The sequence below is a fragment of the Malurus melanocephalus genome, unplaced genomic scaffold (assembly GCF_030028575.1).
Source record: "Malurus melanocephalus ecotype Western Australia unplaced genomic scaffold, MMel_1.1 scaffold_385, whole genome shotgun sequence".
Classification (NCBI taxonomy): Eukaryota; Metazoa; Chordata; class Aves; order Passeriformes; family Maluridae; genus Malurus; species Malurus melanocephalus.
In genome coordinates this window covers 176,643-199,415 of record NW_026623617.1, presented here as the reverse complement: position 1 = coordinate 199,415, position 22,773 = coordinate 176,643, and the positions used below count along the sequence as shown (strand labels likewise).

At 40.1% G+C, this 22,773-nt stretch overlaps 1 protein-coding gene across 1 annotated transcript in view; it reads left to right on the top strand.

Annotated features, from left to right (window-relative positions):
• The window catches only part of TG (thyroglobulin), a 143,308-nt gene extending 121,848 nt beyond the window's left edge, over positions 1-21,460 (top strand). The window contains exons 44-48 of the mRNA XM_057379076.1: positions 119-300; positions 4,298-4,405; positions 15,394-15,534; positions 16,330-16,520; positions 21,157-21,460. Of these exons, the coding sequence (XP_057235059.1) occupies positions 119-300; positions 4,298-4,405; positions 15,394-15,534; positions 16,330-16,520; positions 21,157-21,269 (735 nt within the window). The 3' untranslated portion in view covers positions 21,270-21,460. The remainder of the gene's footprint in view (positions 1-118; positions 301-4,297; positions 4,406-15,393; positions 15,535-16,329; positions 16,521-21,156) is intronic.
• The last annotated feature ends 1,313 nt before the right edge of the window (positions 21,461-22,773 follow it).

Genomic DNA, 22,773 nt, shown 5'->3' with positions numbered 1-22,773 from the left:
GAGATCACAACAGAGAGGACTTGTTCCAGCAGAGGGAGATCTGAGCCTACATTGTTCCTCTAAAATATTTATCTTTTGGTTTTGTTTCTGAATTCCATGTATGCACTTTTTTTCTCAGAAATTTGAAGAAAGCCAAGGAAGAGCCAACAGCAAAACAGCCTTTTATCAGGCTCTGCAAAATTCTTTAGGAGGAGAGGAGTCCAACTCGTTCATTGAAGATGCAGCTACGTGGTATTACTCCCTCGARCACTCAACTGATGATTATTCATCCTTTTCCAGGGCATTGGAAAATGCCACCCGGTAAGAAAGTCACCCTGTCACAACTGTGTGATTGGGACTGAGCAARGTTTATTTTGCTTATCTCAAGTGTGCATTTATATTCGGAAAAGCTTGAGAAATTCTTATGCAAATGAACAGAAAATGGGGAATATTATTTCATTTTATGTAAMGTTTCCGATGTCATTGGCAAACAGAAATTGAACTGATTTTTATGCYTTGTGAAAAGTTTGACATATCTTTCCAGAACTGGATATTGGATTCAGATTACTGATGTTTTCCTTGTGCACTCTTTCATGTCAAAGATATCTGGGTTGGTTGCACACTGTGCATCAGCTGTTTCTTGTGTTGTCTCATCCCTGCCACAGCAGAATTAACAGACTGCCTTTTATTCCCAGTCCCTACAGTCAGACACTTTTCCTTTGTGATCAAATTTGAAAACTTTGATTTCAGCATTTTTTTTTAAATTGCATTTTTTTTTAATTAGGAAACCTGAAAAATACATTTGTTCACAATGTCAGGCGCAACTTGAAGCCGTTTCCTCTTGCTTGTTGCTTGAGAGAGGAAACTCATCCTCACCTCACTACGACCTCTCTTCAGGCAGTTGAGAGAGCAGTTAAGCTCCCCTTGAGCCTTTTCTCCAGGGTGAACACCCCACACCCAGGTCCTCATCTGACTTGTGCTCCACAACCTTCCCCACTCCATTGCCTGCTCTGTTCATGCTCCAGCACCTCCTGCACATCAGCAGAGGAATGAGCAATGTGCCAGCAGTAAATGCACTCCCATCCTTTGATTGAAACACTGCATGGGCCATTGGCAGGTGGAAGTGGAGCCGTGGGCTGTGTTCACGCCCCTGGTGTGAGTGCTTAACTTTGACCCCTAACTGGGTATGGCATAGGGCCCAGCAGCTCTGGGTAAATCAGTCTGCAGAGTCCATTGCCACACTGAATTAGGACTCCACAGCACTCATGACACCCCTGGTCAGCCACAGAGCCTGGTGGGTGTCTTCACCCTGGGTCACACTCTGGTTTGTTCTGCAAAGAAGGCTGGAGTTTGCTGTCTCCCCATGGGCAGCCAGTTTCCTTCAGCCTGTTACACATCTGAAACTGTGGGGTGGTTCAGTTTTTCTGAAAGGGGGCAAACTGAGGAGAAATATCCTTACCTCCTGTTTCCTGCCTCCGAACAAATTCACAGATTGAATGTTTAGGTGGAAGAGATTTTCCAAAAGTGAATAAAAAAACCTCTTTCCCTATTTTTGTCTCTGCTTTGTGGGCAGATCTGTTATAAAAACTCTTCACTATTCCGTGAAGTGGTTTGTAAACTGGTGTCTTGAATCCTAATGGACCTGTCCAAGATGTTTCACCTCTGTTCTGACCTGAGATATCATTGCTACAAGCTCCCGGTACCTGCACTCTCAGTGTTAAGCTTTCTGTCCCACTGTGAGCCTCTCCACAACACCTCAGAGRCAGGATTTTCCTTTTATTCCTCCATCAGAGCTGCAGTGTTGCTCCAGGGGAGCCTTAGAGAGCAGGAGATGAACAGGAGCCAAGATTCTCTGGGAAACATCTGATTCAAGAAAGTGGACAGCAGTTTCTGGGTGGTCCAGGTGTGCTGGTGCTGTGGGCTGAGCTTTGTGCCATTTCTCAGCTCACACATCTTGCCACATTTGTCCTCTTGTGGCCTGTCCCAGGGAAGGGCCTCCTGTCACTGTCACATCTGGGCCACTGCCTGCAGCACATGTGGAAGCTCTGTGGCTCATGGGATCAAAGCCAGAACTCATCTTCAGTCTCCTTCTGTCACCCACGGGGATCTTTTGTCACACCAGTGAGATTCTAAGCCACAGCAAACCTCTGTAGGACTTCGATTTTAACCATTCTTGCCATCCAGAGATCCCTCTGTATGGAACTGCTGTAACTCAGGGCTGTCACATTTGATCACTGACATTCAGCCCAGGGCTCAGTGTGGTGCAAACACTGACTCTGCAAAGCTGCAAGGGCTGGCACACCGCTGGGTTCCAGCAGGAATGGGACACACCAAGAGCTCCCCAGGCTCAGCAGCCTCCTGGCTCTAGGGATTATCTGCTCCTTTACAATATGAGGCAAATGCCTTGGCTAAGAAAGGGAGTGAATGGTTTATTCTGGAGCAAGCAGATAAATCAAAAGTGAGACCACAATATCTGATGATAATACTTTGCTTTAAACACTTTGGAAATTATTCCAGCCACAGCAGAAAGTGAGGGAAAACCATAGGTACAGGATGAGWSWCMYCTMTMWGWRTMWCAYRYRCASWGKRGARAAMRGWWRWYSAWYCYKGGKTTTTTTGATGTTYGTTYGGTTGRTTTGGTTTTGGGTTTTTTCTCCTTTGTTTTGTTTCTTGTTAACAAAAAACTTACTACCAGCATAGAAGTGAAAGCCAGGAAAAAAAATTCTTGTCAGGAATTAACTGCTAAAGTTTTAACAGGATTATAAAGTGTGATAAAGCAACATAAGTGGTTGTTATATACTACATACATTCTCCATATTTTGTCCATATTTTCCACTTTTAAATTTGTTTTAGCTGTAATTCTCTGGTATTTTTTCCAAGTGTAAAACTGATTTCATTTTCTTTTTCTTTCTCTTCTTTTTATCCCACTWTGGTATGCCTGTAAGAGACAGCTGTTTCATTCTTGCAGTTACTATGTATTTAGGAGTTTTTTTCTACTTCCTCAGAATAGCTTGCTTTTTTTCCCCCCCCACAGCACCAACTGAGAATCAGTTTGAAATGGTGCAATGTCTCTCAAAGCATTTCTTGAGAGCTRTCCTCAGACTCCCTAGTTTTCAAAGACCATCTGCTCCTCTAAAGCCCCATGCTGGTAGGCATGTGAAGAGCAGTAATTTTTGTTTTGTATGGGTGTTGTCAACCATAGCTGTCGAAGAGCCCTGTGGTCAGTCAGCCCAMAGCTTGTGGTCTCACAGATGGGCTTAAAATAAACTGCTGAACCAAGATAGCACCTAAAGAGTACCTTTCACAAGCCTACCAGTTAAAAATAGCAACTTGTTTTTTTGCTACTCTGATGCTGCTCGTTCTTGCATTGGTGTGTTTTTTTTTTAACCTACCAAGTCTGAAGGAGAAGCTGCTGTTTCAGATTCACTAAACTGGGAATTGAAACCTGCCACTTCCTCAGCAGATATGTTTGCGTGCACTCGTCTAGGTAAAGGTGTATAAATGCCCGCAGCACGTGCTGAGTCCTCAGGCAGTGGTGATATGTGAATATTTAATATTGCCTTGAGGAGTCATAGTGAGATTTACTGCAGTAAGGTCTCCTGCCCCTCTTGAACACCTTGTGCTTCTTCAGCTGCTGCTCACCCCAACTTCCAGCCCCCTTCTTGGGGCAGAGGAAGGCAGGAAGGTTTGGGTCCATTTGTTTCACTCTTACCTYTTGCACCTATTGTTAAATTATCAATTAACCATCTCATTGCACTCTTATTGGTCTTCTCTCCCAGACATGTTACCAAAAATTCCATATTGATGAGTCCTGCTGGTTATCTTCAAAAGGGGTCTCTTATTTCTTCCAGCTCTGGAAACTTCATGCAAGAAATCAGACAGATGCAAATTCAGAAATTAAATTCTTAATCCTTWACCCAGGAAATACATAAAACTTTTATTAGATGCCATCGCAACCTAGTGGTGCCAGAAAGAACTTTAAACTGCTATAAGCATGAGCTCYTATAACCTAGACTAAAGTGGGATTTGTTTGTTTGTTTTTTTTTTTACCAGGATACTTCTCATGTGTCAGATCTGCTTTATTGAGTATTGTTGTTCAACACTCCATAAAACAGCACTTTTAGTGGATTCTAAGCAGAGCTGGTCTCTCAGAGGGTGGCTGTGGTTTCCCTCAGTCAATTTGAAGCCAGAGATATGAGCTGTTTTGGGAAATTTAAAGAAAACCATCGAGATAGAGAGAGGTCTGTTGCTTATGGAGGTTCTTCCCTTTTTTCCTTTATGTGACTRTGTCTGTTCTCTGCTCCTCCTTTGTTATCAGTGACCAGTTTATCACGTGTCCCATCATAAACATGGCGARTCACTGGGCTGCTGCCTCTCGAGGAAATGTCTTCATGTACCACGTACCTGAGAGCTCCTCACAGAGCAGGTAAGCAGATAGATTTTGTTATGTTTCTTGGATTTAGAGTTTGTAAAATCAGGGCTGACTGCTTGGGGATGCTGTGGAATAAATGATTATATGTAGGTACCTCAAATAAACTGTTCAGATGAGCAAAGGTGGGATTGGTCTCTAATACATTATTTCTCTGACTATACAGGAATGCTTTTTCTGAACWGAGCCGATTCCCATTAAATGTCTAAATTGAGTGTCCCCTTTCCAACTCACCTACCTTGACCAGTTCCAAAGTTAGCCTTTCAGGTTCCTACTCTGCATCTGATAAATCTCCCAGAACCAGAATGTGGTCCGAGTCATCGGGAGTCCACAGCACTCGAGATAAATGTGGTATAATTTTCTAGTGACATTAATGTAACTCTTTTTTTGAGGTCAGTGCAGTTGAACCCCAGTTGTACTGACTGGCTTAGAGTGTGGATGAGCTCTGGGATTTATCCCTTCCTGCTCCAGCCTGTKATGGTGATCTGGTGACAGACTGTCTCATGGGAAGAAAAATATTTCAGCACACAAGCATTTGCAGACTCAGGCTCTGTGTCATCCTTCATGTTAGAAGCTTACTTGAAAAATTGTCAGCAGGACAAGCTGTTTAGTATTTTAGGCAGAAAGGCATAAATGGCTGTGGGAGATGCAATGGTTGCTGAGCACAGAATTATCTGGTAAGCAGAGGCCTTTAAGGTGTTATTTTAGACCCTCACAGAAGGCAGGAAGAGGCAGTGATGTTTGCAGGCAGTGGTCAGCACTTTGGGCTGCCATGTGACTGACCAGAGTGGCTTCTGCTCTCAAAGGCTCAGTGACCAAAAACTGCARTAACAGTGGCCCCTCCTGTCCCCTGGACCCACACCCCAGAGCAGCAAAGCACACAGGGATGCTCATCCTCATCCTGTATCCTTGTGAGGAAGCTGTGCTTTTTCCCTGCTGCCTGTACTGCCCCTCACCTCCCTCCAGGAAGGRTTTTTGAGAGCTTTTCCTTTTTCTCAAGCTTCCCCCAAAAGGGTTCAGGGGAGGGACAGCAAGTTCCTGCTGGCACCATTTGATCCTGTGAAGTTCCTTTCGAACTGCACGGGTTTTTTCCCTTTCTGATAGCGCAGTGAAAAGCTTTTGAAAGGAGGCAGCCCAGATCTGGGTTACAGATGAAGGCCATTATGCTGCAGGAACACAGGCTCGCTTTCTCTTTAACGGAGAAGTTAATCCTCRGGGAGCCGTTCTTTCTCCGGCAGCTCCAGCGGGAATGTTCACAGCGCTCCTCTTGGCCACTGACAGGCCCAGATAAGTGATTTTTACAAGGCTCCAAACAGGGCTGAGCTATGGCATGCCAAAAATCCAGCCACACAAAAAGAAAAGATGTGTTCTCAAATGAGCTAGCGAGTTTTCTCTTGCTGTGGAGAATGATAGCGACCCAGTCGTCTACGATTAGATCTTATTTGTAAGTAGATTAAATAGTGCTTATACAGCTTAGACTCACTGGCTTTCAGGCAGTGATTTTGAATTGATAAGAATTTTCTCTTCCATCAAGCCCTATTTAAGATTTCTCTTGTGCTTATGCTGTTTAGCTCTCCTCACACTCTCCAGTGCAGCAATTGTTTACATAGCTCATTTTAATCATATTTATATTGACACTGGTGTTCTAAGCTAATTACTTTAACTTTAGTGCAAAAGTTATTTGCTTTTTCATAACCCTCTTTAAAAGAACAAAGCAAGCCAGAATTCTGTCTGAAGCTTGCAGTAACGTGAGGCAGAGGCTCAATTGCTTAAGTTAAGCCACCTGCAAGGAGAAATGGCCCAGCTTGGTATGGTGCACRTCATTCTTACTCATTTCGTCTTTATTTATCTGTAAATGCCATTAAAATAAATGCTGTTAATGTTGCAAAGCAAGYWTTTAAACAGAAGTTGCAGAAGTCARCTTGTCTATGTATGGGAWGATCTCATYTGACCCTACAACGTGGCTGTTTATGAAGTGATACCCTCATTTTCCCAAGGGACCTCACACTGGGTCCTCTGCTGAACACACTGCAAGTATTTAGTTTAAATATTGTTATTCATTCATTCATCCATCCATCCATCCATCCATTCATTCCTAAATGAATCTTCCTTTATTCATCATCCCAGTTTTGCCATCTCACCCTCCCTGGAGCATTCCCCCCTCCATGCAATACAGGAACATCGCAGGCTGTCCACTCCTGCCAGGGGTGGGATGGTGTGGAGGAAAGGAGCTTCACATGGGAGGGTGGTTTTAACTCCTAAAAATGAGGAAACCATCAGGAATGTGAAACCAACAAAACACAGTGTTTGGGAATATTATTGGTGATTTGTCTTACCAGACTAAAACCATTGATGTCCGTGAAACAGCGTTCAAGTAGAATGTATAAACTAATCTTGGGGGAAGATCTGGCAGCCATGTCTGTCTCCATCTTCCAAGGGACTGCTGTAACCACTGGAATTGGGAACTGACAGTTCTCAAATTCTGTGAAAACTGACTCCAAGGAGGAGCAGAGGCCTACACTCTGCCAAATAACCTGCAGYTTAGGCTGGAAGGCAGGATGTTTTTGATTGAACTTGCTCAACAGAAGTGAGAATTGAGTCTGGACCCCTGCAAATATTCTATTAAATGCCTGGATAGAGGAACCCTGTTACAGCCATTTCTTTGTATTAATGAATGAAATTATCAAAGTATGATTTGTGCATGGTAGCTGTGTATGAGGATGTTCTATTGTATAGGAAATTCTAATATTTTGTAGGAAATTCTAATATTTTATAGGAAATTCTGTGAGTGCACACTCTGGATCAGATTCCCCTCATGCATTGCAGCTGGAGGAAAACCTCATTAGACATTCCTGTTCACTCACAGGCTTTTGATAGAGTAAAGATTTCTTAACCAGTTGGCTGAGATATATACCTTCACTTGTAAAAATGGGAMTTTTTGTAGTATTACATCCATAGGGTAACATAAAAGACAAAATAATGAGTTTTTTTTACTTTGATGTCTAAATTGTTCCTAAGAAGTAAGTTTACACAGGAGATGGACCCTTCCCTTTTTGTGTTTGCAATCTTTATCATAAAGATGATGGTAATATAATTATATATWATCTATAATAACTGCTAGTGGCTACCTTACAGGACTATTGGAGAGAATACATTAAAATATTGTCCAGAAAACTAAAACAATAGAAGACCATTTACTCTTGGACAAAAATATTCTGGMTGGGGAAATAGCCATTCACTAATTAAGATAAGGCAATTAAGATAGCAACACTTTCTTCAATTTCTACTTTGCCACCTTTCTCCTACTTTATGTGTCTCCCAAAATGCATAACAGAAAGGAAAGTTAAAATGCAGGGATGAAAACATRCTGGTATTTCCTTGTTTCACAAGGAGCAGTCACTTAATGACTAACAGCAAGATAAACAAGAGGGAGGGAGAAGCCAGCCAGTAAAGACAGACTCAACCACAATGATGCAAAGTAGACAAAAAATTATTAAACAGGGAGGAATTTTTACCWGTAAAAGTCAATTAGCCAAACTTTGTCTCTTAGCTGGATGTTTCTAAAATGTATAAACACRCACATACACATTTAAGCATGCATAAATACAGGGGTAGGGTTAAAAAGCCTGCTCTAAATTGATGTCTATGACTTATGTGGAAAATCACATAAAAGCATGAACTGACAGTCTTTGTATAGATGAATGGATCTTGCAGAGAGCAAAATAATATCTCCTTCCACGTGGTAGCATTCTCCTGAGCTTGGCATGACACCATGTCTGCTTCAGTCTCCAGTTCCCATTTGAATGAGGAGCCAACTCCCACATTAATAGTCTGTGGCAAAAATATATACATGACCCAGCTGCCATTTTCTCACTCTCTCTTTGGGAACACTTAGGCCTTGGAGTAAACATTTATTCTAAACAATGCAGGAGGAATGTGACTGCTCAGCACTGCCTAGGATTACTGGGGAGGGYTGGAGGATAGCTTTAGTTATGGTAAAGAAATGTGTGATAGGAGAAGTATGTTTTGACAAGGATAAGRTTATTAACTCTTTGCCTTGTTAATCCTTCAAGAGGTTTCTGGGTGATTTTTGCATCTTAGATGAAGAAGCACTGCTTGCTGTGCCAGCACAACACTGTGGTGCCAAATGTTCTGTCTTAAAGGTGGTGSTAAAAAATCAATGCCCTGTCAAATGAGGGGGCCAGATCAGCTGCAGCAGGATGGAAAAGCATCATAATTGCACTGAAACAGTCTAAACTGAGACCTAATGAGGCTTGATCTTCTAGTCATTAACATGACCATGCTAATTGTCATAGAAGCRTTTCTTAATTGTGCGTGGGAAAGACTGACCCAAGATTAATGATCTCCTGTCTTTTTTGAGTAATTTTGTTTGAGACTGTCTTTAGCTTCTGACTTTGTACTCTTGTGTGCAGTGATGTGAGTTGTTAAAAGGCTGCTCTGTGCCAAGGCTCACATAGTTGGCTGGGTTTTGGTGACACTTCCTAAGATTCCTGTAACTGAAGGCGAGAACTCTGACTGATAAAACAAAAAAAATGTTTGTGTATAGACCCATTCAACTATGCAAAGTATTCTTTGTTTCTATTTATTATGGATGCGGTGGGAATTCTGCCTAAACTTAATTAAAGATTTTTCTCTTTAATTAAGGAGAAAAATTAAGGAGATTAATCTCTTTAATTGAAGGAGATTTTTCTACCCTTTGGCTTTCACAACAATTATATCATATCCCTGTCCTTTAATCCATCCASCACTTGCTGCCCACTTGATCCTCTCCTGTCTGTAGCTGTTGGTCCCTGAGGACCAACACCCCACAGGTTGGGGGTCACAGTCTGAGCTGGRTGCAGTGCAGACAGACAGGAGGTTGTCTCTGGGCTTCAAAGAAGCTGATCTGAGCACAGAGRGCAAATAAATTACCAGAGGGGTGGTGACAAGGACAGGATTCCTGTTCCTCCATGGCTGGGCCAGTACCACAACTGCCTTAGGTAGTGACATCCACTTGCTGCACCAACAGCTTGTCATCATGCTCTATAAAGCTCTGCCCCCAGTCATCTCCTAAAATTTGTTGTTTTGGAAGTGCCTCTCATTCCTCTGGCCTCATCCACTGCCTTGTGCCAGCTGCAGCTATGAAAACAGTGTCCCACTGATACAGACACATCACAATGTTCTCGACTCTTTGCAAAGYTTCTCTGTTTCTAAAGGCTTGGGGTCTGGACAATTTGGTCTTTTCTTTCCATGATGTAGTTTAGAGGCCTTTGTAATTTGGTAGATTTTTTCAGATTTTGTAAATTAGCCATAAATATGTAAAAGGCAAAGTACCAAGGTCAGAAAAAGCAGAAAACAGCTTTAATTGAACCAAAATTCTGCTGAAAGACTCAGAAAAGTATAAAGCAATTTTGGAGCTGCATATGCTGCACTGGGACAGGCAGTTCCCATTGAATGCAATCTACAAGATAAGCACAAAGTCCACGCATATTGAGCACCTTGGTGCTCTGGGGTCTTTAGGTGTACACATCACCATTTTCTGGAAATTCATCCATTCATTCTCCTTAGGAGCAGCCACACTGAACAAATTAATGAATTTCTGTCTCCCAAAAGTCCAGTCAGCATACCTATTACTCAACCTTAAATACGTGATACCCTGACAGAATGGTGTAATCTGTGTTTTTAAGAGCTCTGAAAAGTTGATAAAATGTTTTCTTTCTTCCTGCCTTAAGATCTTCGATATTTTTTTTCAATTAATGTGAGGTTTCAGGTCCTTGAATTTACTATCTGCTACTTCAGTTTTATTTTCTTTAATTGGCACAGCTATAATRCAAAGTGGAACGTTGTGTGTATTGGGAGTAATTCAAGTGGAAAAGACACAGCAAACTCCAGAACACTTTTGCAAGTCACATATATCTATAGGGCTTTTTTTGTGCAAAGGTGGATAAACTTGGCAGTTTAATCCTGTTAGGAGTTAAGCTTTTTCCATATGCCCTGATTTTCCTGAAAAGAAGAAAGCAAACTGTTCATCTGTTTTTCACATCTTTCCCCCATTTGTTTGGCAGGAGTTCATAATGAGAGGAGACACAACGAGCCAAATGCATCCCTAGAACTGCAGAGGTCACACCAGGCCTCACATTGGCTCATTGAATTTCTATAAATAWCCAGCTATCCTTTGATTATTTTTTCCTCCCTGCAATCACACACCATTTCCTGTTATAAAATGTCTGGCTGTGTATAATTTTTTAAATTATTTTTGCTTGGCRTCAAAATGAATATTTCAGTTCAGGCAAAGTGTGGGGTTGGTAGGCTACACCTCTCCCATGACGTGGATGAGACAATGACTGTTTACAGTTCAGGGTGCTGGATCTGCAAATATACTCTGAAAAAATCTACTGGTATTAATGTGAAGATAATGCAGATGGGTGAAAATAAACACATTTAATATTTCCAATAATTCTTGCAAAAAATAATTTAAAATCCATTTATTAAAAATGAGCACAGAATRGGGCCAAAAGAGCATGCAGACAGTGACACATTTTATGTAAATCATATCTCCTTCTCCAGGGACAAGGTTTTTATTTCCTATTTCAGCTCAATTCAGTAGAAAGTTTATTAACAACCTACGAGTCTGAGTTTCACCTGTGCTGTTAAACTCAGCATGTAAATAACCTGTTGTACCAMAGCCTACTGACCCYGGAAAGGGATTWTTTTTTTTTTTTACTTTCCTAGTGATAGGTCTGTCCTTGCCAATGGACAGGGCCTTGATTATAAGGGGATTCAAAGCCATGATTCCTTCTCTATCACAAAATCTTTCACAAAATTGTTAGAATAAGCAATTATTCTCATCAAAGTTGAATGTAAAGGATAAACAGGTTTTTTTTTTATCTTATCAGTCACAGATTGCCACTATCTGCTAGGTTTGATGACTGGCATGAGTTGAGTACAATATTTCTTCTTCATTTCTTAGATGATTGCTGGTAATTCTGGCTGAACTCTAGCTAGTAATATTTCTCTTGTTATTTTAAAATTTAAATGATTGAATAGCAGTGGGTAGTTTGGTGTTTTGGTATCGTATAGGATATCATTAGAATTTTGAGCTAATTTATGTTGGCTTCTATCTGTGTGTGGAGGTTTAAAAAAGAACCAAAATCTACACTAAGGCAACTAAGAATAGAAGCTGTGACTCAAAATGAGATTAATTGAAATTAGTTGGAAAGGAGAGTAAGGACTATTTTTAAATGAAAGGGGGGGGAAAGGAGATATATTAGGCGACAGTAAGTCATTAATCATCAAAATGAATTTCCAGTATGAAATAATTAGCCAGACCTAGAACAAGGACAAGGTTCAAAATGAGATCTATACCCTAATTTATTATGTATCATACTGTGAGGTCCCTTCAGCCCCAGCTCTGAGCTGTGCATTCAATCCTAACATAGAATAGCATGGTAGTCTGCCAGATGATATTCTTCTGTTCTGACTGCCCTCATCATGGATAGACACTAATGACAATTCCACTGTGCAAACAAAACTTTTGAGGATTTTTGATTTGTGGTGGTGGCGGTAGTTTTTTTCGGGGGGGGGTGGTGGCAGCTGTGGCTGTTTTTGTTTGTTGTTGATTTGTTTTGGTTTGGTTTTTTCTGCTCCAAAATCTTGTGATTAATATGTTAACTTCAGCTCTTGGACATAGGGAGTTAATCTATTCTCCATTTGTTTTGGAATCAGAATTTAAACCAAATCAACCATAATCTGGGTGGTTTTGTTCTAAATTGTGATCTACTCATCTTTCATTCTTCCCTGTTAAACCTGTTCYTTGTACGTGAAAGTAGCCACAGCTCTATAGAGAGAGCAGTGGAGTATCTGATGGTTAAGTAATCACTTTCCATCTTTCCTACTTGGAAATTTAAATGGAAACTCCATCTTAGGTCAAGGAAACATTTCTCAGAACCTATACCTTCCCAATTAAATGGCTTGGCACTGGATAATGAAAGCTCCCAGTAAATGATGTTTCAGGGTCTGATGTTAAATTGTTGGTTACGAATGTCACAAGGTTTCTGATTTTACCATCTGTTTTTCTGTAAACTGAAACTCCAGTAGCAGCTCCTTCTGAGGTGAGGTAAGTATTCCCCATGGAGAGCTCATTTYATTGTGAACAAAGCTGTAGGATCTGGCTTCTAACTTCCCCAAGGCTCGCTTGACTCATCTGCCAAATAAGAAGAGCTGTAAATCTGTTCTTAAAAATATTGTCATCTTAAAAAGCAAAGCTATACAGAGAAGATCTGAGGAGACACCTTTGCACAAAGTACTGCTCCTGTGAAGTCACCAAAGCCAAGATTTCATCCTTACACATAGTTACGTTACTTTCACTGTTGTTATTAAAATAACAGATCYGTTCCCTGAAAAGGGRCTTCTGTAAAGGAATTTAGTTGCTRTTAGTTTAGTTTCTTTAAAATTCCTTTTGCAGTCCTCCCTTTTATCAAACTGTGCTCCAAAGTCCACCAATTGGACACTTCAATCCCTATTTAGAACTGCTGCTGTTGAGAATGTGCGTGGTATCCTGGGAGTGCAGTTTGCAGCAGCTCAGCAAATAAAATCCTCCCTTCAGAGGTGGCAGTATGCAACAGCRAAACTCTAGATACTCATTTCTCTCTTCTTTCTTTCTCTCACTCCACTTTTCTTCCAGTTAAARAAGTGTCACTACCTGGTGCTACCTTGAGTATGCTCAGATCTCCTAAAACTCTCCAAAATCCTTGTTTGAGTATTTTGGCCATTTTGCATTCCCCTCTGGTCCCTTCTGACCCAAACAACTCTGTGATTCTATGATTCTATGGTTCTATGATTCTATGATTCTACAATTCTATGATCAGAGTTTGAGGAAGGAGACAGAAATATTCTCCTCCTATTTTCCATCCAGCTGCCATCTAGATGTTTCCCAGTTGTCTTTCCTGCTATTCTGTGCATTTATGCATGTGCCTCTTTCTCCTCTCAAGCTTAAGGGTTTTTTTCTCATCCTCGCATTTTCTTTCTCTTCCACCATAAATACTGAAAGCAGCCCATGAAATTGTAGGTTTCTGTACCACTTTATGTCTGTACCTAACCCATTGCAGTCGTACAAATAATTTCAAATCAAATAAATTCTCTGTTTAGGAGATTTGCTGATTTTTTAGTTTGGGCTGTGACCTAACAGTTTTCACCTCTAGAAACATGAGGGCTGAGAACAAAATCTCATTTGGGGGGAAACCCAGAGTCACAGCTGACTTGTTTTAGCTTCACAGATAAGTTCACTTCTGCTGTGCCCTCTCTAAATGGGTGCATTTGTCTCTTCATTGCACCTCAAATAATTTCACGTCTTCTAATCAAATAAAAAGTGACTCTTCTTTGCCAAGAAAATTGCCTCTTTAAGTATATCTACCTTTGCTGCAAGACTGACACTAGAAATTGCTGTTATATACTGGGCCAAGCAAATTATTTTTAAGRCAAAATTATTAAACTATGATCTTGCTTAATCCTTCTATAAACATTTGGGGAAGACAAATATGCTTTAATCTTGTTTCAGTTCTACATTTTTTTGGTGAATAATCTGTGAATAATTCACTTTCCAGATGCAAAGTATTACTGAGGTATTATGATAARACTAAGGAAAACACAACCAAAGATGTATTTCATTTAGAGGGCTGTGTGTTTGCTTTTCAAAATAGCGGCTCTGGTGCCACCACTCATAAAATGTAAAGCAGTCATCTTGCTTTCAGACCACCTGCCCATCATGGTTTGAACTACACTCCTTGTTCCATCAGAGGCAGTATCAGGGTCATACCAGTGCTGCTGCATTTCATGGCCAAAGATAAAATAGTTTCAGTTGTGCTACCTTCTGACGAACGCCACTGCAGATGAAATCTTGTTGAGTGGGTCTGGGATTTGTTTATTTTTGCCTCACAGACATCTGTTCCTTCTCCCAGGTCCCCTGATGCTGTCTGCCTTCATGCAGCATTAAACCAAGTCAATAAACCTTTGTCTAAATGTGRGATATGGAAAACGCAGTTGGGCCAGAGCAGAAATATCTCCTCCAGAACTGTGGTTCAAAGCTAGGGTAGAACATCGTTTAATTATAATTTTAATAGTACAAGTTGGTCACTGTTTTTGTGCAGGACTTGATGATGTTGGGGTGTGCAACCTTTGCCACCAAGTGTTGTGGTCTTGCCTGGYCCCTCTTGTCTCTGAATTGCTGAAATATTCCCTGTAATATGTGGGAATATGCAATATTCCCTAAGTATTACGTGGAACTACACAGCAGTTGYTCTTTCTTAATCTCATCGAGGTGATTATCTCAAGCTGTTTTGACTTGTCTGCCATATAAAACTTGGGGAGAACAGAGTGTATGAACCAAAACCTCCCAGCCAGCAGAGAAATTAGATTAAAACTATGTCTAAGAGAAATCTTCATAAACATCTCCTATTACATCTTTTCTTATCCAGAATCCTGGCCACAATGAAGTCAATGGAAAAACTCCAATTGCTGCTAATAAAGGCCAAAATTTTATTCCAAGTCTGTGAAATAAGCTATAATTAACCTTCCATTGTGGCTGCCAGAATCCATGTCATCACTTGCTTCCACTTTCTGAATTTAATTTTAGTGAAAATCTATCCAAAACGTAAGAGGCATTTAAGGAATAGCCAAGTGACTTTCTCCCTCTATCACTCTCTCTTGTACAMCCAGTTAATTTAGAAAATGTGCCCTAATGCCTTCCACAGTTTCCTTCTGTAGCAAATGTTAAAGACCCTGCATTAATATAATGGCAATTTCTCCTTGTTATTGCTTGCTCTTCTTTTGTGTTTTGGTTTGGAAAAATCCCACAGCTCACCACACTSTAATTAATGGTCATTAATTATTTACAACTTTGCTTTATTCTCTGAATTCATTTATTTTCCTTTCTCCCACAAATAAATAAATGATGGTTTTAATTATCCTTCTTTAAATATTTGGTTTAGCTCAGGTCAGGAGCTCCTGCTGGATGTTCAGTATGCATTTGGTCTGCCATTCTACCCRAAGTATGAAGGACAATTTACTGAGRAGGAAAAGGGCCTTTCCTTGCAAATTATGCAGTATATCTCCAATTTCATAAACTCTGGGTAAGTGTGTGATACTTGAGAATTGCTGTGATTGGGGAGATGCTGAGAATGATTGACACTGTAGCTGGTCCAGACCYTGCCCTCACTCCATCATTCTCCATTTCCTCTACAACTTGTAAKCCTACAGAGGAATTTGGTCCACACCATTGGAAAGTCATGGCCAAGTTATCAAGCAGAGCAGACACCAAAGATTTATAATATCACACATAGCTGGGAGGAATAGACATCTCCATGGAGCAGCTGCAAATTCTACTAAAGTACATGCAACCTTCAAAGGCCTTGGTGCTCTTTCCAGAACTTAATTCTGGGACCTCAATTCTGAAATCCCTTGGTTTAGAGTTCTCTTTTTCTCAGAAGAAAAGGGAAAACATACAAACATACAGTGCACCCTTTACCAGCTACTCTGTGAATATCCTTCTGTGCTACTACACTGCAGCCATGCTTGAGAATGAGGAGTATCTCTGSAAACCTGGTGTGGGAATGGTGGGAACAGTAACTTTATGTGCCTTTTACAGTATCTAGGAATTGGGATTGAGGGCTGTTGAGGGTACTCTAAACCTGTGTCTATACAGGTTCTGTGTACCTGTTCCTTAGGAAAAGAACCACACTGAACCAACTAAACCAACACTAAAATTTTACTGTCAGATGAGGCACCATGAATGATTGACCAATCCAGACTAAATTTGAACCCTGCTGGTCAGAGRGGCTGGATACACATTTCCCTCACCCAGCCAATCTTATCATTTTACTGTTCACATCATTCTTTTCTAATGATAATTTCTCCCACTCCCTTAGAAATCCAAACTACCTGCACAGTTTCTCGAGAAGAATGTCGGGGGCGATGCCTGCCTGGCCCATGTATCTGGCAAGTGATGATGGTGATAACTACAAGGAATTCACTGTTTCTTTGCCAACTCTTAAAGGGCTGAAAAAAGCAGATTGTTCCTTTTGGTCTGATTATATCAGAAGGCTCAAAGCATCCACAGGTGAGAAGAGTGTTTTCTGACATTAAACAAACCTTAAATTCTCTGCTTAATGTTTTCGTCTGACTGTAGGGCTGTTATGTCACTGTGGAAAAATACTTYTCACAAATTAAACATCTGGCATTGTCTGGGGTCTACAGTTAATAATGTAACACTAAGCAAATTTACTTTAKAGCAGATAATGTGTAATAAAGTTTATTGTCCTGGGGTTAAAGCTAGAGAAATTTTCCTGTTATGATGATAGAAGATACAACAAAGCCAAATAGAGARTTTGGTGTCTATTTACAGTCAAATATACTTTGAATAAACTGGAAGGCTGTGTGTACCGGCCTCTTTTGTCTGCTGGGAGCACCTGACATGAGAATGTGGAGATTCCTATGGCATAGGAGGAGTACAATCATTTCCATCCATTGTAAAGTTGCAGCTGAGGCTTAATTGTATCTCATTATGGTTCCTGCATGCTTTGACTTCTCACTGATAAGTTTCTTTGACTTTTTTTATAGCTGTGCTGATTATGCCACTTGTGTGTGTCTTTTTATATATGCCATAAATTTCAACACAGCTATGAGAGCCCTTCAACTTTTTCTTACTGCTTAGGACAGTAAAACAACTCTGCTGAGATTTCAATCTGATGCCTGTCCTGAATTTATGCTAGTAAATATACTCCCCTTCATATCTCTGTATCTTGTAAATAAATATGGATAGCCTCAAGCAAAGCAAACAAAACCATCCCTTTTTGGCAGGCAGAGATGTTTTGAATTGTTCTTGGAGGCCTGCAAGCTTGCATGTGTTTTTTATGTCCTAAAGATTCATCTTCACAGTGAACACATTTCAGGCTCTCTCTGCTTTGGAAGCTGTTGAATTTCTGAGAACAAAATGTACTTTCCAAGACACCAAGCTATTCAGGTTATCTATGCCTGACACAAGACCTCAAATGGGCTGAGGCTGATGTTTGAGAGACACAAAACTAAAATGTCTCAGAACCATCAAGTTGGTGGTTCTGATGTAAACACAGAGGATCAATTCTCTTGTTCAGGAGACAGCCTCAATCTTTACTCATGGTCTTTCTTCCAAAGTGGAGTCAAGATGTTGTCAGCCTTTGCATCAGTTCCTGGTATCCTTCAATGACTTTCCATTTCAGAGGGGATATTTTAATCTCTCCAAGGGCTTTGTGCTGATTGAGATATTGCTCATTTTTAAAGCTTGGTTCTGATGTTTAAACAGTCATGGCAATAACTTCTAGATCTTTTTGGACTTCATCTCACAGCACTGTGGCTGTGTAATGCCAGACTGAGCTGAAGTCACAGCTCTGGTAGAATGATTGCTGACCGAGCACCACGGACAGAGCCTATTCCCARCACCTATGGAAATTCCCCAAAAAGGGGGAAAATATCCACCAGGGCATATTGATTTTGACATAGAGAAGGTTTAAAACTGTCCAAAYTGGCATAAGAACACAGCATTCATGTGTGGGTTAGTCCAATGATCTGTCTAGCTTGATATCCTGCCCCTGTCAGTGGCCAAAGCCAAACGCTTGAATGGTAAACATAAAAAATAGAGGAGGGAGAGAAAAACACACTTGAAGGGTTCATGAAGTTGAGTAAAATCTTTGAAAACAAGCCATAATGTGTGAAATTTATGGAGTACGGATTGTCAAGAAAAGGTTTAAAAAGTACATGTCAAATGTACGTTAACCTTCAAGCAGAACTGAGTACACCCAGCTGGCTCTTTAAGGCAGTGTTTGCTTGGCCTCAGCACCATGGTAATGCAGTTGCTAAATTCTATCTCACAGCAATGTTGGTTTGACACTGCTTTGATCGTCCTTTTTAATCTGTTCTCACCCCAGAATACTAAAATTTCTGATGCAATTTAAATAGACATCAYATCAAACCCCTTTCTGCTCCAGACCCCTCACCCTGGGATGGTAACTTAGAGAGACACATCCTATGAGTCTCTTGATAGCAATCTGAGCCCAGGTCCTTACGAAAAAAAGATTACTAATATTCATCAATTCAGTTAGAAAGTCTGCATAAAACAGATGGTGATGGCTGAACACCCTCAATTTGTTTTTGAGAGGATGTTGTGCTGAAATTCATGTCAAAGGAGTGTCAGTCCATCAGGACGAGTTCATCATTTGCGTTGCTCCCAGAAATTGAATTCTGAGGGAACTGAGTGCCTGCACATCATGTTGTTGCCTTGATGTGTGTCCTTGCACCTTTCAGAACTGAGGCACTGCCCCTCTGCTGTTCCCTGGCTGCTCCTGGGGTGCTTTCAGCTGTCCTATGGGACCCTGGCATATGTAGAACATCAGATTTGAGAGAACAATACTGCAAACCATTCTTGGAAGGTGTACCTTGTACTCCTTCCTGAGGGGGATTTTTCTGCCAGCTATTCTGAGATCCAATCTAACACTTTCCTGCCTTTCAATAATCATAAATGTTTGTGATAATGCACTTGGATTGTTGTGGATTGCAGTTGGTGACCTCATGCCAAGTAGTTGGAATTTCCAAGCGTGGCAGCAGGAAGCACGGATAATGAAACATTCCAGTTTTCACATCTAAGCACAAAGATGTACAGGATCTACTCTAATGCAGTCTCAACTGTGATGAATCCTGTTTTGTCCATCTCATCTTTTCCTTGAAATCAATATTTTTCCAGCTTCATATCTATAAGCAAAAAAAAAAAAAAAAACAAAAAAAAAAACAAAAACAAAAAAAAAAAGCAAAACCCAAACTGTATTTCAATAAAATAGTGAAGAACTGGACAAATCAATCATTATAAAATATAACTGTAATGGACATTTCAAAAATTTTTCTTGATCATTTGTATATTGCCATGGGAAATGTGTTGACTTGGAAATGTTAAGTTAGAGATGACTAAAGGCTCAAAGCTCAATATCTCAGTCCAACAGGAAACTGAGGTATTCCTTGCTGTGGTTTAAGCTAAACTCATAAATTTCAGTTTCTGGAATAAAAACTCTCATATTCTAAATCTTAGATGTCTTTTAAGTTATTCACTGCTGGATCTAGAAGCTGTTGTTTAAACATCCATCTTWACTGTTACCTGTAATTTTCTTTCCATTTAGTAAAAATATTGTCCAAGATGGTGTTTCATTTTGTGATCAAACCACAATATTTAATGACAGAATGTATCATTTGTTCCTGGCACATAATTGAAATGAATATKGTTGTATTTGAAGATCATTTTAAGAAAAAATTATGTAGTAAAAGCAATGATTCATCATAGTGTTTGCTGACAGTGCCAGCAAACCATGGAGGGAGGTTTGAATCTGTTTCATTGCAGAKGAACTAACAAATCTCTTCAAGTTTTGTTTGAGACCAGTTTGTAAAGTTGACAATTTGGGGAGCAGTTTACTTGAAGAATTATGGAAGTGATGATGCTTGAAGAGTTTTGGACTTACTAAATGGAGTTCCCATGGTTGCATTTCAGACATGCTTTATATTTTGAATTATGACGGTTTCCATGGGAAACATCAAAATGAGAAACAAGAGGAGTGGCAATTGTGGAAAAAAAGAGCCGTGGATGGCTTTTTCCAGGGAATGTGTTAATAACTTGATATTCAGTTGAAAACAGGAGTCCAGAATGTTTGTGTATATTCAGTCAGATGTTTGAATGCTGACATTCCCCTACACAGTGTGTTCCTAACAAACAGTGAATGCCTTTGTGAGGGGCCTCTCACTGCACCCCAAGCAGCTGGACTTGGATCCAGTCTGCATCTCTTACTCCTCTGCTGTGTCTAAACAGAACCTTCCTCCTGAAAGAAGTGCCTCTGTGAGCAGTGATGCCTTTAGTGTCTCACAGTGAAATCCTGTCTGCCTAACTCACGTGCCCAAATTTAGACTTTTAGGCATATTTTACATGCCCAGATTATCCAGATTGGACTCTATCTGTAGAAAATTCAACGGGTTGCAAAGCTGGAGCCTTCTGCATGAGCTCTGAAAAACCCTGTGTAGCTACACAAGAGTAAAAATAAAGGAAATGTTCACAGTCCAAATTTGAATCAAGACTGAATCAGGAACGTTGTGGCTGACATTCATCTTTTATCTTTTCTATTCACACCTTCTTTTTGAAAATTTCAAGTAGAAAACATTCTTTTTAGTATGAGGAACATCTGTGCAGCAATGAGAGCACTCTGGCTGTGAGATTAAACACCCTCAGAACACTTCCTGACACAGTTTGGTGGTGTTGAAGCAACTGTGTCACTGAAATAGGGTTGAAGACTGTAATCACAGAAGGTAAAAGATAACAAAGAAAATATCTATTGGAGGTGGGTGCTTGGGGCCTTATGTGTTATAGACAGACAAAAAAAATAATGTTTCCACACCTGGTAGGGAAGTATCAGGAGTTAATACAAAAATAAAGCCTTGCATGAGTGGAGAAAAAAACTACTATGTATTCCAATGGCAGTTACTTAAAGCACAATTCTTAATTACCATCAGGTGATCTGCCATTACTCTAAAACATTTTGCAAATGGACTGCAAACTGAGAAAAATAGCTTCCTGAACATTCATAGCTGCATAAAAGGCTTTGAAGTGTCATTGACAAAGTGTTTACCTTGTAGCTTGCTGCCTCAAAGACATGACYCCTATTTTAATCTTAATTATATTGTCTTTTCAGGAAGTGCAAGTAGTGGAGAGCCAACTGCAGAAGACAGCCCTGGTGAAGGTCCCAGTGAAGATACCTCCCTGGAGAGGCAGCTCCTGGGGGATGAGGTGACTTACAGCAGATAGAGGATCTCAGGGCTGTGAGGTGGCTTTGTCACACAGCTGTGCATCCACACAACCCCCTGACACCAGATTAACAACACTTCCTTTAGTTAACTTTCTCAACAAGTAAAGCAGACCTTTCAGTAAAGTAGTTTTCAAGAAAATTAGTGAATATGGCACAAAATAAGCACTACAGATATTGTTTTAAGTCAAAAGATAACGTGATTTGAAAAAACAATGTATCAATAAAAATGAAAAAAAAAAACAGTGTCTGGGGTCTTTATTTCTTGCAACTACACAAATGCCAGCACATTGTAGTACCACCAGCCAGAAAAAGATATACATTAAAACACTTAGAAACCACTCACTGAGGAGGTTCAGATTTGTTAGATGTCATATCTGTCCTGTCTTTTTTTATTATTCATCCCATCAGAAACTGCTGATAGGAGAGGGAGCCTGGTCTGGCATTCTGGAGAAAATTAAAAAACTCCAAAATGGGAAAGAAGGACAATATAAGAAGGGAATCAAGATCATGTATTGAGTGTGTTCACAKGAATTCAGGCACATGCACATGCTAYTATTCAGCTCGTGATCCCCTGTGAAATTATGTACAAAACCATTTGGGTAAGGCAGAACACACARAAGAGATAATATAGTGAATAGGTTCATTACAGCTTAGATAATGCTGTCCTTGGAACATTTATCTTTTTTTAAGAAGAAGGTGAGATACACAATAGTTTTGAAAGTGTAAGGAAAATCATAGGATACCTCTAATGGCTCTGAAGGTATTTTGGATCAGCTTGTTAATTCATTGCTGGGATAAATTTGGCAACAGGTATTCTTCAGTTGACAGTGTATCACACACATGAAAATGAAACTTCACAAAAAGTAAAATCAAGGTTGCCCAGTAGGACACAAATTTCTTGTGCAGTACTGAAATAATTTAGTAAAACAACTCATAAGGTTTTGTTTGCTGCTTGCACCCTTTGCCAGTACATGAGCAGCTATTCCCATCCACCCTGTATCCAGGTTTCCAAAGGTTTTACCAAGACACAAGAAAAACTCTGTAGCATTCATAGTTCTTATACTTACATCCTGTTCAATAAACAGTAAAAAATTGGAAGAACCAAGAAGCTTGTTAACTGGCTGAAAATAAAAAAGATGGAGAACTCAAACGCTATTTTCCATCATTAACTTTACCTAAGCTAGCTAACTGGTAAAGGGAAAAAAAAGAGAAACCATGTAAGAACTTTTTAAAAAGCCCAGATCATAAATATAGGTCTCAACTAAGGATGTTTTCTTTGCAGTAACTGTAGATACAGTGCTGTGATTCCTTGGGCAAGACTACATTTACTTTTCCCTCTTTTGAGCTCCTTGAAATCARTGTCTAATAGATTCTATTTAAAACTTAATGCACCTTGCCAAAAAATTTTATTTTAGTAACAAGTCTGATTTTGCATGCTTCCAAATACGCAGACAATCATGTGCAAATCTTCAGCAACATTATTCCCATAATAGAAGCATTCTG